This window comes from Ursus arctos, unplaced genomic scaffold (assembly GCF_023065955.2).
Source record: "Ursus arctos isolate Adak ecotype North America unplaced genomic scaffold, UrsArc2.0 scaffold_1, whole genome shotgun sequence".
NCBI classification, from domain to species: Eukaryota; Metazoa; Chordata; class Mammalia; order Carnivora; family Ursidae; genus Ursus; species Ursus arctos.
The window spans coordinates 35,089,878-35,105,557 of NW_026622763.1; the positions used below are offsets into that span (position 1 = coordinate 35,089,878).

Sequence of the window (15,680 nt, forward strand, 5' to 3'; positions counted from 1 at the left end):
TCATCACTGACTGACTGTGGTTCGACATTTTGGGTTTTGTAAAATTATCTTTTTACACTGCAAAATATACTCTAAAATAGCTTTATAATTCACATATCTATTAGTTTTAATATTTGATAAAACAGCTCTTAGCCGTAAGACATTTTTAAAATTTTTATCAGAAATGTCTATAAACATCAGCTCAGTATACACAAAGATTAATCTGAGTTTTTCATTTCTTTTAAAATACCCGATCTAATTCCAAGAAAAAATTTGAAGAAACAAATGCATGAGGTGTTGATATACTTTCTTTGATCTAATTTTTTTATAGAGAAAATCAAGTATTACATTGAGGAACAATGTGGACATCTAGCATCTCACAGCACAGAACTGCTGCATGTAAGGAGGGGTGCTTAAAGGAAAAAGTTGAAAGAAATCCAACTTATAAAAGATGCCATTTTTTCTAATAAATTATATTTATTTACAAAAGGTCTAATTTTATATAACTATGGTTCTTTACATCAGAACAATATATAAACAGAAGAGAAAATCTGGTAATTACAAACACAGAAAATAGAAACCTGTTCCACCTTATTACTCACCTTTCAGAACAAATCTTCAGTTTAGTTGTAGAGAGGCAGGCAAGAGAACAAACCTACCACGTTTCAGGCAGGACCAAAATAAAGGAATATTTATAAATAGCACATTTTAGATACCCCAAGGAACAGCATAAAAGGGCATCAAGAAACGGCTTAGTTGGATTATGATCTGATTAGGCAGCCACTCTGTTTCAGTCTGTGAATGAAAACTGGAGTGGAGGGTTGTTAGTTAGTTCCCCTGAAAGGCAAACATCACCTAGGCCATTACACCTGGGGCAATTACCAATCATTAACAATAACTAGATGGCCTTGAAGTGTAGATCATATTGAGTCTTGAAAGCAGTTTTAGTAAAGTTTTTTGAAAAGCACAGAAAATCTACAATTAAGGAACTTACTTAAGCCAGGGAGACTCGCTAAATAAAATGAAGGGCTAGAGGGAGTGTGCAGGTACTTGCAGCAGAATCTTCTCACTTCCCACAGCTCACCCCTTGTTGGAAAAATAGCCTGAGATGATTAGTTCTCAATTTAGAATTCGGGAATTTTCCTGCTGTTTCCAAGCATGGCCTAACTCTGACCTAGCTAAACACTAGCTCTTCAAACAGAAGTTACCACTTTTAAACTATGTATCTTTATGAAAACTACATTTCAAATCATCACAAGGGATTTCCTTTCCTACTCAGAAACCACATGGAAGTGACATGTTCTCACTAACAAGCTTTTGGAAATTTCTGTAGTAAAAGTTTAGAGCCACTAGATCTTATCTTCAGTGCACTTCAATTATGGATGTGGCTTTAGTTGTGGGTTAGTACAGTTTATTGCAATGATGCTTTTTCAAGCACTGTAATACAGTTGCTGGGTACCATGGATGCTGGATGAGTGTATCTGTCAACTATTTTACATTCATTCAATATATGCCTACAATGTGCCAGGCACTGTTCTAATCCATAGGATACTGCAGTGAATGAGACACAAATCACTGTCTCCAAGGAACCTGACCACCATTTAAATTTAAAACAACTGAAAAACCTAAGAGCAAGGTAAGATTTAATAAAGAAGGTAAGAATTAGACTGGTATATGCCATTACCAGAACCATAAAGTAAAACTGTAAACCTATTTAGAACACAATTCCATGAAAAATTACTCATGACATTATTTTGCTTTTCCTTTATTTAAAATAAGTGGTTTTACTTAAGAGAATGTAAAAGAATTAAAATTGTACCTGATACTGAGAGAGATACATCCCCAAGGGAAAAGAAAAGTCTGATTTAAGATAAAAGGAATTAATGTGCTTTGCCTCATTTTGCTTTTAGAAATGTTTATTTGGTTCCTTAGTTTTGTGATTTACATTTAAATTACATAATATTCTTAAATATTCTATAAACTTATAGCATTCATCACTCTTCCCTGGGTACTATTTGATTAGAAACCGTTCTCTCTCAAATAGCATCTAAGCTTAAAAACAAAACAAAAAACAAAAACCTTTATATGGCTACCCCTTTCTGGATGCAGAAAGAAAAGTGGCTGCCTAGTCAGCACTGAGTTGACCATTAACACTGGAAGAAACCAGGATCACCTAGGCAAATGCTTCTTAACACAGAATACAGGCCCTTTGGTAAAAAAAAAAATTATGGACCGTCTTTCCAGAAAAACGTACAGAGATGTTTCAGTTATTACAGTTTCTTCACTCTACCACTATGAATTAATAAGGCCTTACTCTAGGCCACTTTTATTTTATAGCTGTATTAAAATAAGGCCCAATTAGCGAAAGTCAAACTGTGACATTGATCATTTTCAAATTTACTGGGAGGCATAAAAAGTGTAGTTTTTGTTGAAAAACATGAATAATCTGTATTTTGAAGCTGCTTTGGGTAATAATAATGAAATAGCCTTGCTGTGTTTAAAAAAAAAAAAAAAGGACCATTGCTTTTATTTAAAAGCATTGAGTTATTTAAACTTGGGAAATTACAAAGAATTCATCATACTTGACTAACTTTTCACACAAATTCAATTTTCCCCTACAGGAATTACTGGACTGGGAGAAAATAAAAACACCAATTAGAGATTCTGATTTTGACTATTATGTTATTAAATGTATTAGTAAATTTAATCCAATAATTCATTAACATTAATGATATAGAGGGAAGAAAAATCCTCAACATTTACCGAAGAGTCTGATGCTTAACTGAAACGTAGAACTTCCCCTTATGTGAAAATAAACATACTTTCCTGTTCGAACACATTTGTTCAAACTCCTTTTTGAACATGTTTAACTCTAATAGAACCAATATTCTAAGACATTTCAGCTTTTACCAGACTGAACATTTAGAAACCTAATCCTATAGGTTAAAAATATTCACATAGAACTCTCGTAACAAAATCTTCCCATCACCTGTGTCTTTAGACTGTACAGTACCTTTTGGTAACTAAATCCCATTTGATGGCATCATTTAAGGTAGACAAGATTATAGTCACTTCAATTACATCTTTTATAGTAACGTTATATTTTGAGTTGCCATTTATTCAGTTTTGTTTTTAGGTCAAATAATCTTCATGGATGACTATAGAGAAACTTGAATTTGTACTGTAGGAATTAGAGGTGATAAGATGACTATCTCTAAGAAATACAGAAATCTATTTTGAGGACATGCTAAAATATATCAACTTTTTATTTAAATAGAAAAATTAAAACTTCAAAGTTGCCCTTAAAAAAAATCATTCATGGAATTAAAATATTAGATTCTAAATTCTCTTATGAAACACTACTAGTATTTCTGCCAATATCATATGCATTTTGAAGATTTTGCCACTGACTTCCATGTCAAGTGTTTGACCTGATTAGCAATATTAACGAGACCTATGAAAATTAAATCTAGGCAACTCCCTATTGCCAAAGTTATATTTTTTGGTTCTAATATACAATAAGAGACTAACCTCAAGCAAGCAACCTGATTACTTCACATCTTCTAAGGATAGTGATTCTCATTTTCCACAGTCATGTCCGTTTTCACAGCAGAAAAATGACTTGGCAGAGAGAAGTTCAGAAATAACTCCCTGCCCCCCCTTTTTTGAGGCTTTCAACGGTGGATGCTAGATTTAATTGAAACGGGAAAGAGTAGTCCTGGTCGTTTGAACTTCTCAAATTCATTAAAATAGTGAAGGAAAAATAAAATGAACTTTTTTGTTCTTCTAAATCCCACTTGAACTAGGATCGCTCGAAGTGTCCAAAATAAAAAAAAAAGTCTAATGCCAAAGACTATGTGCTAAAATTTACTTATTAAAAAAATCTGCACTGAAGGAAAATAGTATAAATTACATTACCAACCTTCAAAAGTTAGCATGTAAAGAGTATTCTAGCTTCAAACCATTGCCTCTCTAAAGTCTTCTATAGGAAATTTGTAGATCAAAAAAATTACAGGGGCCTCAAATGTACTGATTTATAATATTCTTAAATATTAAAAAGGGAAAGTAACCTAGCTATGTGGGTAAGATGAAGCAAAATTTCAAGGATTTAGTATCTTTAAATGATCATACAATTTTTTTTAGAGCTGAGCAGTTTAAGTAGAAATAAATACTAGTACACGCTAGAAGAGAAGGTTTAATAATTGATAAAAATGTACAAAAATATTCAAATCAGAAATGCTTTAGAATGTGTACCACGAAGTCAATACTTCTCAGTGAGTAGGGAAGGTAAAAGACTTCCTCAATGAAAAAAAGTAAAAGATCGGATTAAAAAAAAAAAAGACAACTGTTAAAGAAAATGTTTAAGTCAACATTGATTCTTGTTTCAGACAAGGATATTGCAACTATCACTTAAAGTTTGGTGGCACATTCTTTAGTAGTCCTTAAGGCAATATATTTAAACTAATTTACAATTTGATTTGATGTTAACGTTTTAAACATCACCTCAAAATAATGCCCTCACAACAGCCTTTTTTTAAAACGTATTCAGATGTTTCATAAAAAATAACGGTGGCTTTATTATAGTAGTGCTTATTAGCACCACTATAGTTAAGGGTCTACCAGGTTTCCATTAACAACAACACCTATTTCTGCGTTCACCATAAAAGATCATATCAGCTTTAACCAGTTGGGTAGTGCACAAAAAAGCAGTTTTGTCAGTTGCTGGTGCTTTTTTTGTACTACTAAATATCAAAAAAATTTTCATTGTATCATCTTCAAAATCCAACTTCTATAAAGTAATCAAATCGCCTCATGACTTAGACTTCAGAACAAAGTAGAGACATCTGCAGTTATCAGTAAATTGCCACCTTTAATCCATCCTGCAGTGCCCTATGAAAGGGTCACAGAAAGACAGTTATGACCGTATGAAAATATGATTCTTGATACAGAATCAAAAGTTATTTTCAATTTCCTTTGCTTTTTATAAAGTCCACAATAACAATACTTAAATGCACTTTTTTTCCTGTGATATAATTAAAACCCAGTGTTATTTCAATTGAACTTTAAAATAGAGTCCCTGGTCTGAATTAGACTTTAAATCATACTGTAAACATATTTGGTATAATTTATTGATCATCATCCAGTTGCTCCAAAAGGGTCCTTCTGCGCTTTTCCAATTCCCCTTCACTCAGTTCACTGCCAGAAGTATCCCAATTCCCCTGAAAAGACATTGAATACGATTACACTTAATGTCAGTACTCAAAACAGTTTAGTATTAAACCTTTGAAAAAAGGAACCAAAATATATAGATTGTCTTCCACAGAAACAAGACCAGCACAGGATTTAGGCCTGACCTCTTTTCCAAAAGCCTATCAGTGAGTTGCTAACTACCCGCTGGTTTTATTACGGGAGACAGTGAACTCAGAACAAGACTTTTTATATGGTGCTACTTTCAGCGTGCATTAATATGTAAATCGGGCAGAATGGTACACAATGGTTTCTTTCCCTTCCCCTTACACCACTGTATAAAATATTGTTTCCATTTAACGGAAGCCAGGTATTTATTACCAAAGAAGGCACTATATTCCTTGTTAATTTTGTAGATTCTAGGTCGCCTTCTAAGTGTTTCATATTACAGAAAAGTATTATGCCTTAAGCATACTATCCTTAGATAAACATTTAAAATCTATGAGCAGGACAATACTTAGGCTGAAAAACAATTCAAAAAATAAAAATACCGTATTTGTGAAAAACCACCTTTAAAAGGTAGTTTATCTATTCTCCTTCCCTTCAAATACTGACTACAGAGAAGAAACTGTTAAGCTCCTATTAAGTATTCAGGAAATCTTCATTCTTCACCAAGGATGTGCATCAAACTCACCAGGGCAGCTTTTAAAAAGAACCTCCATATCAAATGAATCAGAATACCCAGAAGAAGGACCAGGGCTTATCAGTTTAAACTCTCCATGGGTCCATTTAGGGGCATACTAATGCTAAGTCCACAGTATTTGTAGAAGAATGGCAAGACTAAGAAGGCTTATTACTTTGCTGTCATTTATATATATACATACATACACACAGGAAACTAAAGACTAACGTAATTTTATATTAAAATGTTAACTTTGGCTTGCAGTCCCCCTGCTACCCCTTTGCCCTCACTTCTTCCCTCACAAAGATTACACTCCTAAAAGTTAGTGGAATGCTACCTTTTGAAACTGTATTTGGTAGTACTGATGACTGTGCACATCTGGAGAACCCTGGATCTGAGTCTTATATTCCTTAAAAAAATTAGGTAGAAAATCTCCAGTGGTACTTCATACAATTTACAAAGTAGAAGACCATATCCTTTCTCAGTGGGTTAAAACAATAGTCATGGAAGACATATTTTTTGAGGAATATACAACTTAGAACACTTGCAGCAGATATGTTAGAAAACTATTTTGGGTGAGAGGTAGTTAACTGACTTTTCACTGTTTCCTTCAAACGGTAGCCAACCTGCAAAAAGTCTATTCATTGTCCTACAAACCACAATATTCATTTTTGTATTTTGAAAACACAATTCTGAATACTTACAGAATCCTTTCCAGTCTTTTTCTTAGGTGATTTGTGTTTTGATTCTGATCTTTGTCTAGTTCTGTCTTTTTCACTTTCTCGGTCTTTTTCTTTTTTATCCTTCTCTCGCTCAGCATCTGACTCTGGAGAGTCCTGTGTAAATAAAAAATAACATTCTGATGAAGATACCATCATGTTTTTACTATCTCTATATAGGTAATATTTAAGAACATCCATGTATTATAGGGCATGTGTTCCTAGTGTGGTGAAATCTGAATTATTAACCTCAAGGATTCTGTAACATTTCCAAGATTCACTGGAAGGAGTTGGTCTTTTCTTTGGGAAGGAAGACATTCTGATACAGTAACATCACAAAAGAGCTTCACTAAATTAGGAGAGAAAGCACACAGATATATCTGTTATGTAAATGTAGACAAACATTACCATTTTCTGCCAACCCAATAAAATGTTGGTTTGTTCAGATATGTATACAGAATGCTGTGATTAGCTTAATCATCTAATAGGCTGAGCATTATATAATAAATTCTTTCTCAAAACTGCAACTAAAAAGCAGGATTATTACTTCTTAAAAGATTTTATTTAGAGCGCATGTGAACAGGGGGAGGGGCAAAGGGAGAGGGAGAAAGAATCTTCAGCAGACTCCATGCTGAGTGCAGAGCCCAACCTCATGACCCTGACATTATGACCTGAGCAGAAATCAAGTGTGAGATGGATGCTCAACCAACCGAGCCACCTCAGTGCCCTGAAAACCAGGATTTAAAGTGCAATGTCACAGCCTAAATAAGTGGTCCTTTATTATAAGATATGTATAAATTCAAGTGAGCAGCATGAAGAAAAATTTTGATTCAACAGGTAGTAAATACTCATTCCCACTTATGTTTTGAAAAACTCCTTAGGGTATCCTGATGCATATGTAAAATTAAGAACTAGGAGTAGAGAGAAGCAGGTGAACATTTACACTTGTGATTCTCATCACAGCTGCAACACAAAGATTTCTTTAAAAAAGCCAGAGTAGGAATCTTAACACTGATGTGTAGTTTATTTTCAAAGCTCACTAGAAGATTTTAATGGAAGATTACGGTGAAGACAAACTATATAATTCCCGAGTTTAGGTGTCCACCTGAACTGTGCTTGACTGCACAGGACTAGACATAAAAGGGGTCTATCTCCACTGAACAAGTTAAGGGCTAAAACCTAGGTGCAGTATAACAAGTTAAAAGTTTGCTTACAGATTTATGTCTCCTCTTCTTGCTTTTCTTCTTATGTTTTTTTGACTTCTTATAACTTCTCTCTAAGCAGCATGAGAAGAAAAAGTCTGAATTTGAGGACATCCAAGTGCCACTGATTTTTTTTTCTTTAAAGTTTTATTTTGGAAAGACAGCGAGTGTGCGGGGGGCAGGTGCAGAAGGAGAGAGTCTTAAGCAGACTCCGTGCTGAGCAGGGGTTTGATCTCAGGGGAGATAAGGACCAAGAGCTAGACGCTTATACAACAACGCCCCCCAAGTGCCAACGATTCTATTCAAGTTAAAAGAAATGCTTACCAGACTCAGCACTAGAAGAATGTTCTGAGGCAGACCGAGACTCTGATCGCTGTCTTTTTTTCTTTGAATGGCTGTCATCATCATCTGAATCTGACCCCTGTACAATACATATAATTTCATTCATAACGATGTTAATAAATATTTCAATACACTTACAGTGCCATAATAAACCTCCTTACCGATCTAGAACGGGAACGTTTCCTGTGATGTTTTTTAGATTTTTTAGAATGTTTCTTGTTCTTTGAATGATGATGTTGACATTCATGCTACAGGCACAAAAGAAAAAGAATTTCAGAAGTTTACATTTACTTTAGAGGCAGATCATAAACAATTTTTAAATGCTATACAAAAGTTATTAGAGTAAAAATCTTACTCTCGTTTTGCACATTTAGGATGTACTTCCTTGAAACTGCAAAAAATTAACAGTTAAAATGTTCTGTTACTTCCTAACCATTCCATACCCACTCATTTTGACATCTAAAAACAACAAAATATTAAGAAAGAAAGCACTTCTTACAGGAACGAGAATGGTATGCTTTAGTAGGGACAATTGATATACTCCAGAAAAGTATAATCTGTAGAACGGCCACACTGCTTTCAAAACCAATGAAATAAAATTACATTCAGACATGGTTTTTCTGATGAATCTGGCTTTGGTCAGTGAGCTAGTCTTGGCACCGTGAAAAAGAACTACCTCAGAGCCATCTTTGAACTAAGATAAACGAGGCTGGTCTCAGAATAAAGCAAAAGCTAATCCTTTTTTTCCTCCACCTAAGGAGCATTCCTTTCCTAGTCAAAGGTAAGACCTCCAAAGACAATCTAACTCACCACATGAAATCAGAGAAGGAAATGTTGTCTCTGTGGATTTTAATGACTTTGAAAATAATTCTGCTTCAGTTTACAAGAAAATGGAAATAAAACATCTGACTCAGAAGGGAAGCTCTCCTTTTACTCTATGTCACTGAATTCTAAATTCTTTCTCCTAACTCAAAGACTCAGATTGCTAAGGTCCCAAAACTACAATCTTCAGCTCCATTTAAGACCTCACCACTTTACTCCGAGCACAGGTCACCAGAGAATCTCGATGATTATAAATTGGGGGACAATGTTAAGACACCAGCCAGAGCAGAACTTCTCACAATTAAATGTACATTCTATTCTAGTGCTTGAGAATCTTCCTGAAATGATGCTTCTGATGCAGGATTTCTGCCAATGGGGCCTGAGATTCTGAATTATTAACTAGCTCCCAAGTAATGTAGATGCTGTTGCTCTCAAACACACTTTGAAAAGACCTACAGGCCAACAGGACTAGATCTAGATGCAGCTAAGAGATAAAGTGCATGTGGATACATGTTAACAGAGCAAACTGTTGTCAACACTGAAATTCATTAAGAACAAGAAATCCAAGGAAACAGTGAACAATTAAGTGACCTGCAATGCCTAATGACCATACCACGCCAACACTTTAATGTTAAATATATGCCAGTTTTCAGCATGTTGTAAAGTATCACTATGCCCAGAACTGGCAGGGTAGCGTTACTTGTTAAAAGCACTGACCCTGGAGTCAAACAGCCTGTGCTGGAATCCTTTCCTGCAAATTACTTCTCTTTACCTCAATTTGCTCATCTGTAACTTCACAGGGTTGTTGTGAGGATTAAGTTCATATATGCAGTGTCTGTAAAACTGTTAGAACAATGCCTGGCTCCACAAAGGCACCAAATGTTTTTATTCAGTAATTACTAGTCTATGTAGCATATTTACTATATACAAGCACCTACCTAAAATCTTCATCAAAATACCCTTATATTCAGCTAATGGAGTAACTTGCAATTTTATCAGTTATTTTAACGAAAACTTATTCCATTATTTTCCAGACCTCCCTGAGCATTTAACACATCTGACAGTGTAATATTTGAAATGTGTACTTAAAAAGCTGTTTACGTTTTCTTCAGGTTTACCAGTCATTACAGAAGGCTGCTGAACTCAATTTCTAAAACACTGTAAAAACGTGAAATAAATACGAACTGCCTCTACAAAGACATCTTCATATTCAGATCCAAGCTTAGTTTCTTTTACTTAAAGGCAGTTTCTACAGAAAAATCATTTCCTTAACCATCTCAGATAATGACATTTGTATAGAAGCAGTATAATTTAAGAAACATACTTTGATCAAACTAAATTCAACTTTTGTTTGTATTTTTCTTTATTTTGAGGTAGTGAATTATGAGAATACTAAAATTACCTCAAGCACATGCATAAAATCTTTAAATATTCGTTTTCTTTCAGACTCTAGAGTTATGTCCTCAAATGCTGGCTCTTTTACAAATCTCTCCCGAATCTGAAAAATTAAGAATACATGAATACCAAGAAAAGTGTACCAATATGACTAAAAAGAATCACAACAGCAAGTGGTAACTATGACAGCCCCATCCCCTCTAAGTCTATTATATTTCTTTCCCTCTGAAGTCCAAAACATTTTTAATAATTATTCCTAAATGCAGGATCAGAGCTGACTTTATACTTTTAAATAATCTCAGTATATTTAATTTATACTGTACAAATAACTTCAGCTTTTTTTGTGGCTATAAAATGGGAGGTAATTAAAGATATTTTTATCTTCAATTGTAAAGGAAACAGATTAGAAAGAATTTACAATTATACATACATCTTCCCAGACAGCATCCAATTCTATTGGAGGAGTAGCTTGTTTCAACATACTCTTAAATGCAGATTCTTTTCGTTTCATTTTCCGAGCCTCCTCTTTTTCTCGTTCGCGTTCACGGGCTTCTGCCTTTTCTAGTAACTTTTAGAAAATCATATTTAATCAGAATAGTACATTTGAAGTAATACTTAATTTAAGCATTCTCAATTTAAGCATTCTCCCATCATTTATAAGTTATGGGCCAATTTATAACACCAATCAATTCTACCAAAGGAAACTTCATCATTAGCCCATTATCTAAATACATTATTTTCTTTTACTTTACTACTCAGTAAAACCCTAGTCATAAGCCTACAGCTTAAGTACTTTTAGCTGAATATATTAAAAACTGTACTAAAGTAGTTGTTGAGTAAAACCTAAACCTAGTTGTTTTTCATAGTAAAGATGATAACTTACACTGTTGAAAGCCAACTTAATATTTCCGGCATCTAATGTGGTTGACCTTTTAGTTGAACTGATTATGGCCACAAAGTCTTCGAAGGTAGTATTTACTTCAACTACAAATCCTTTATCCTAAGAAAGAGAACTCTTGTTAACACTAATACATAAATCAAAGAAACATAGTATCAACTTTTAAAATTAAAACATACTACAGATTAACAATAAACAGTAAGTACAGCATTTACCTTTAGAATGTCTTTTATTATTTTCTTCTCATCATGATAACGTGCTTTAAGATCCTCAACATAAAACTTGAAAAGGTCAAGTGCAGTTGATCCTAATGAAAAAACTAAAGAAGTCAAAAGCTAGCTCTAACCAAAGAGCTGCAATTACTTTTTTGTTTATAAAATAAAATAAAGCACCCCTCCATTCCCCAACACAACCACCTGCCTCTTTGGCCCATCCCAACTACTACTGTAACTATAAACTGGGAAGAAAAGAATCTCACCCGGTTGACCAAGCATATTAGTAAATCTAATGTCGGAACTAATTGTTGGATACAATTCCATCCAAGATGACATAGAATGCAGTTGTCCATGTTCATGCAGTTCATCTAAAAATATCTGGGGAGGGAAAACCCAACAATAACAAATACCCATTATACTGAAAAGTCATCTTTAAGGACATTGGAAATATCAGTGTAACATGAAAACACACTTAAAAACAGCAATATTTGAAACTCTTGTACTACTAATGTATCTCAAATATGTTTAAGGTACAAAGAATACTTGCTCTTTGATGAAAATAAAATCCTTTAGGCAAAATCCTCTTCTGCACTTCAAAGAAAAGGATCTTTGAAAAACTACATTATTTTCCAGGCTTCAGTTTATTGTTAAGATGGAACATCATTACAGTTTAAAAAATATATATATATAAAAGTACAAGTTAACTAGAAACATTAGGTGTTATCCCTAATAATGAGGCTAAAGAAATGTGTTTACATGTTTCCTGTAAAATACACTTTTTGTTTTTAGACAGTGTCCAATGTGTTCTGACTGTGGCTTTTTTTTTTTCTTTTAATTAATAAATGTGGGCCTCTAAGAGGATTATTTTACTGAAGTGATACATATAGTAGTTTGAAGAACCAAGACTCAACCTCACATCTGATTTAAAAACCCATTTCCTGGGGTGCCTGTGTGGCTCAGTTAAGCATCTGCCTTTGGCTCAGGTCTTATTTCAGACTCCCTGCTCATCGGAGAGTCCGCTTCTCCCTTTGCCCCCCTCCCCCACTCTTGCTCTCTTAATAAAATCTTAAAAAAAATCCCAGAAAAACAAAAAACTTATTTCCTTTCTTCCATGTTAATTTTATGCCCTAAATCTAAATCTTTATATGCTTATTCCAACTTCTTTGTCCTTTTTCAGTATTCGCTGATTTTCAGGACAACATATTGGGACTTTTGTACTCAACAATTTTCACATTTCCTGCTTCCCCAAATCCTTAGGGTGTTTATTTCTATATACAACTGTCTCTAAAGAACTATGGCCCAAAATTCTGCTCCTGGAATTTCTATGCCTGCACTGTTCAACATGGTAGACACAGGTCAAATGTAGCTTCTAAGCACATGAAATGTGGCTCGTCTGAACAGAGATGTGTCATCAGTATATAACACACAATGATTTTGAAGATTACCAAGCAATTTCTTTAAAAAAAAAAAAAACAAAACCGATTCCATATTAAAATAATATTTTGGATATGCTGGGTAAATTAAAGATCACTAAAATTAAAACACTTAAAATCATATATGAGGCATACAAATTTCTACTGGATATCAATGCCCTGAACAAAACCATACACCTATCATCTCCACTTCTCTTCAAACATTTTTTTTTTAAAGATTTTTATTTATTTGACAGAGAGAGAGAGACAGCCAGCGAGAGAGGTAACACAAGCAGGGGGAGTAGAAGAGGAAGAAGCAGGCTCCCAGTGGAGGAGCCTGATGTGGGGCTTGATCCCAGAACGTCGGGATCACACCCTGAGCTGAAGGCAGACGCTTAACAACTGAGCCACCCAGGCACCCCTCTCTTCAAACATTCTTGAATGCAAGAACAAAGTAACATGCTGATACCAGTTATAGTAACAGTAATCAGAAACCATAGCCATATTTTAGGCTTGACTAAAAGACCCATGTGGACTTTACCTCAGGATTTCCCTTCCAGTTCCAGAATTGACATAATACATTCTATTTTCTGTGACCCAGATTACCTTATTTTTATTGTATAACTATTTTATCATATAGTTCTCCTTTTTTTAAACCACTGCAAAACCTTCATAAGAGCCCTTAAAGTTCAATGGTTGCAGAATATTAAAAAAACCAAAAAAATGCTCTTCCCTTCTTCCCAGGCACAAGGCTGCTCAGTTAGAATGTAGGTTTTCCAGCCTCCTTTGTATTTAGTTGCAGCCATGTGACTAAATTTTCAGCAGCTAAATATGAAGTAGAGTACAACTTCTACACCACGGGCTTTAAGAATAAACTATCTTTTCAACTTCTTCCAAGCCGAAGAGTGATAATGTAGACAACAAACTCCTGATTATGCATGGAAAGCTAACGGCCTAGGGCAATTCTCAAATTGCCAGAAGCATCACTATCACCTAGAAACTTCTAGAAATATAAATTCTCAGAACTAACCCTAGACCTACTGAAGCAAGTTCTAGGGTTGAAGCTAAAGAAATCTGTGGTTTTAAGAATTCTTTGAATGATCCTACAGGAAACCACTACAATAAAGGAACCCGTAAAAGTAAGAAATGTTAAGGTTTTATGGAATGAGGACAGAAGGAATGCTATTGGCTAAGGCATTTAAGATGGTTTAGTGACCTTTGGCAGGAGACTAAGAGTTTATTTAAAAGCTCTCTAGGCGGGATGCCTGGCTGGCTCAGTTGACAAAGCATGTGACTCTTAATCTTGGGGTTGTGAGTTCAAGCTCCACACTGGGCACAGAGATTACTTAAAAAAAAAAAAAAGTCCTCTAGGTGATTTAGATGCACGCTAAGTTTTGAGTACTCCTGCCTTAGGGAATGGCAATGTGCCCTTATCCTACACCAGATAACTGTTATCATTAAAGGAGAAATAAACTTAAGTCACTGTAATTTATCATTTATCTTACTACAGTGTTTAATGGAAGAGATCCTAGGTGGCTCAGCTGATTAAGCATCTGCCTTTGGCCCAGTCATGATCTCAGGTCCTGGGATCAAGTCCCAAGTGGGGCTCCCTGGTCAGCAGGGAGCCTGCTTCTTTCCCTCCCTCCCCGCTCATGCGATTTCTGTCTCTCAAGTAAATAAAGAAAATCTTAAAAAAAGAAAAAAAGGCTGCACAGATTCAGATTGTGGCTCCACTATTTAGTCTTTGAATTTGGGTAAGTCACTTCGCCTGAGTCCATTTCCTTATCTTATATAAATGGACAAAACCAAAATAGTACCAAATCTTAGAAGGCTATAATAAAAATTTAAGTGATTATCAATTTAAAATGTGTAGCAGTAAACAATGCTAACTGCTATTAATACAGTTACTGAAATGAGCAATCGGGTGAAATATAAAATGCAAAACTCATTACTCCATGATATTCTCTATTAACGAGAGGATAAAAGTGACATCTGGAGGTGAAAATGAGCCACTGGCTTATATAAAAAATATGTAATTTCAACTTCTATGTATAGCATTTAAGAACTATGGCCCATCCCCAAACTATATATCCCATATCATTCCCTACTATTCTCTAGACACTAAAAATCAACTAATTTAATCAATCATCAAAACATATTTTTTCAGTCTTCTCTCATGCTATTCCTCTTCCCCAAGTGAAACCTTAGCCAATTTACCAGTACGCATCTTAAATATCAAGTCTGCTACAGCCTTTTATGTTCCCCTGGCCTAAAATGGCTGTTTTCCTTCAGTTAAATGTGTATGGATCCTCCACAAAGCCTAAATTAATGATCTGGGATGAGGGAGTCTCAAAATTGTTCCTATCACTGTTGAAGCTCACTAACTATAGTATGAAATTAAGCTAAAAAAGAGATTTTTTTAATTACCTGAAAAGATTCTCTGTTTTTACGCTGCCGTCTCCTTTCTCTCAGCAAACTCTTCTGTTTTTCTTCTTCTTCTTCCTTTTCTAAAGCTCGGATGTGTTCTTCAAAGCAAATTAATGCATCTTCTTTATCCATGTCTAGAGAGTTTCCCAGTTAAAAAAAATTAAAATGTCCAATATCAGTAAGGAAAGCAGTTTATTTACACTAACTTCCTATAAATTTCAAATACACCTTTCCAAAATAATTGTAATTAAACTCAAATATGACTTGTCATCACCTAAATAGGAAATGATTTAAAAAATTCCAAAACCACCTCATTAAAAGATATCTTGAATTCGAGGGTGAAATAAAGACCATGCATAAGACACAATTAAGGAAAATAAAACTGTTACTGTAAAATTTG

The 15,680-nt window shown here is 34.5% G+C and overlaps 1 protein-coding gene across 8 annotated transcripts in view; it reads right to left on the reverse strand.

Moving 5' to 3' along the window:
• Window positions 1-1,877: 1,877 nt before the first annotated feature.
• Window positions 1,878-15,680, reverse strand: part of PRPF40A (pre-mRNA processing factor 40 homolog A) — a 56,625-nt gene continuing 42,822 nt past the window's right edge. For 4 of the 8 annotated variants that reach the window (XM_026492783.4, XM_026492788.4, XM_026492785.4 and 1 more), the window contains 11 exons: window positions 15,281-15,414; window positions 11,705-11,819; window positions 11,442-11,545; window positions 11,212-11,328; window positions 10,759-10,896; window positions 10,336-10,431; window positions 8,273-8,359; window positions 8,094-8,190; window positions 7,782-7,843; window positions 6,553-6,684; window positions 1,878-5,198 (listed from right to left, as the gene is read on the reverse strand). In XM_026492783.4, the coding sequence (XP_026348568.3) occupies window positions 5,106-5,198; window positions 6,553-6,684; window positions 7,782-7,843; window positions 8,094-8,190; window positions 8,273-8,359; window positions 10,336-10,431; window positions 10,759-10,896; window positions 11,212-11,328; window positions 11,442-11,545; window positions 11,705-11,819; window positions 15,281-15,414 (1,175 nt within the window). In that variant the 3' untranslated portion in view covers window positions 1,878-5,105. The remainder of the gene's footprint in view (window positions 5,199-6,552; window positions 6,685-7,781; window positions 7,844-8,093; window positions 8,191-8,272; window positions 8,360-10,335; window positions 10,432-10,758; window positions 10,897-11,211; window positions 11,329-11,441; window positions 11,546-11,704; window positions 11,820-15,280; window positions 15,415-15,680) is intronic. The other 4 variants (XM_026492789.4, XM_026492787.4, XM_026492784.4 and 1 more) reach the window with 1 other exon arrangement.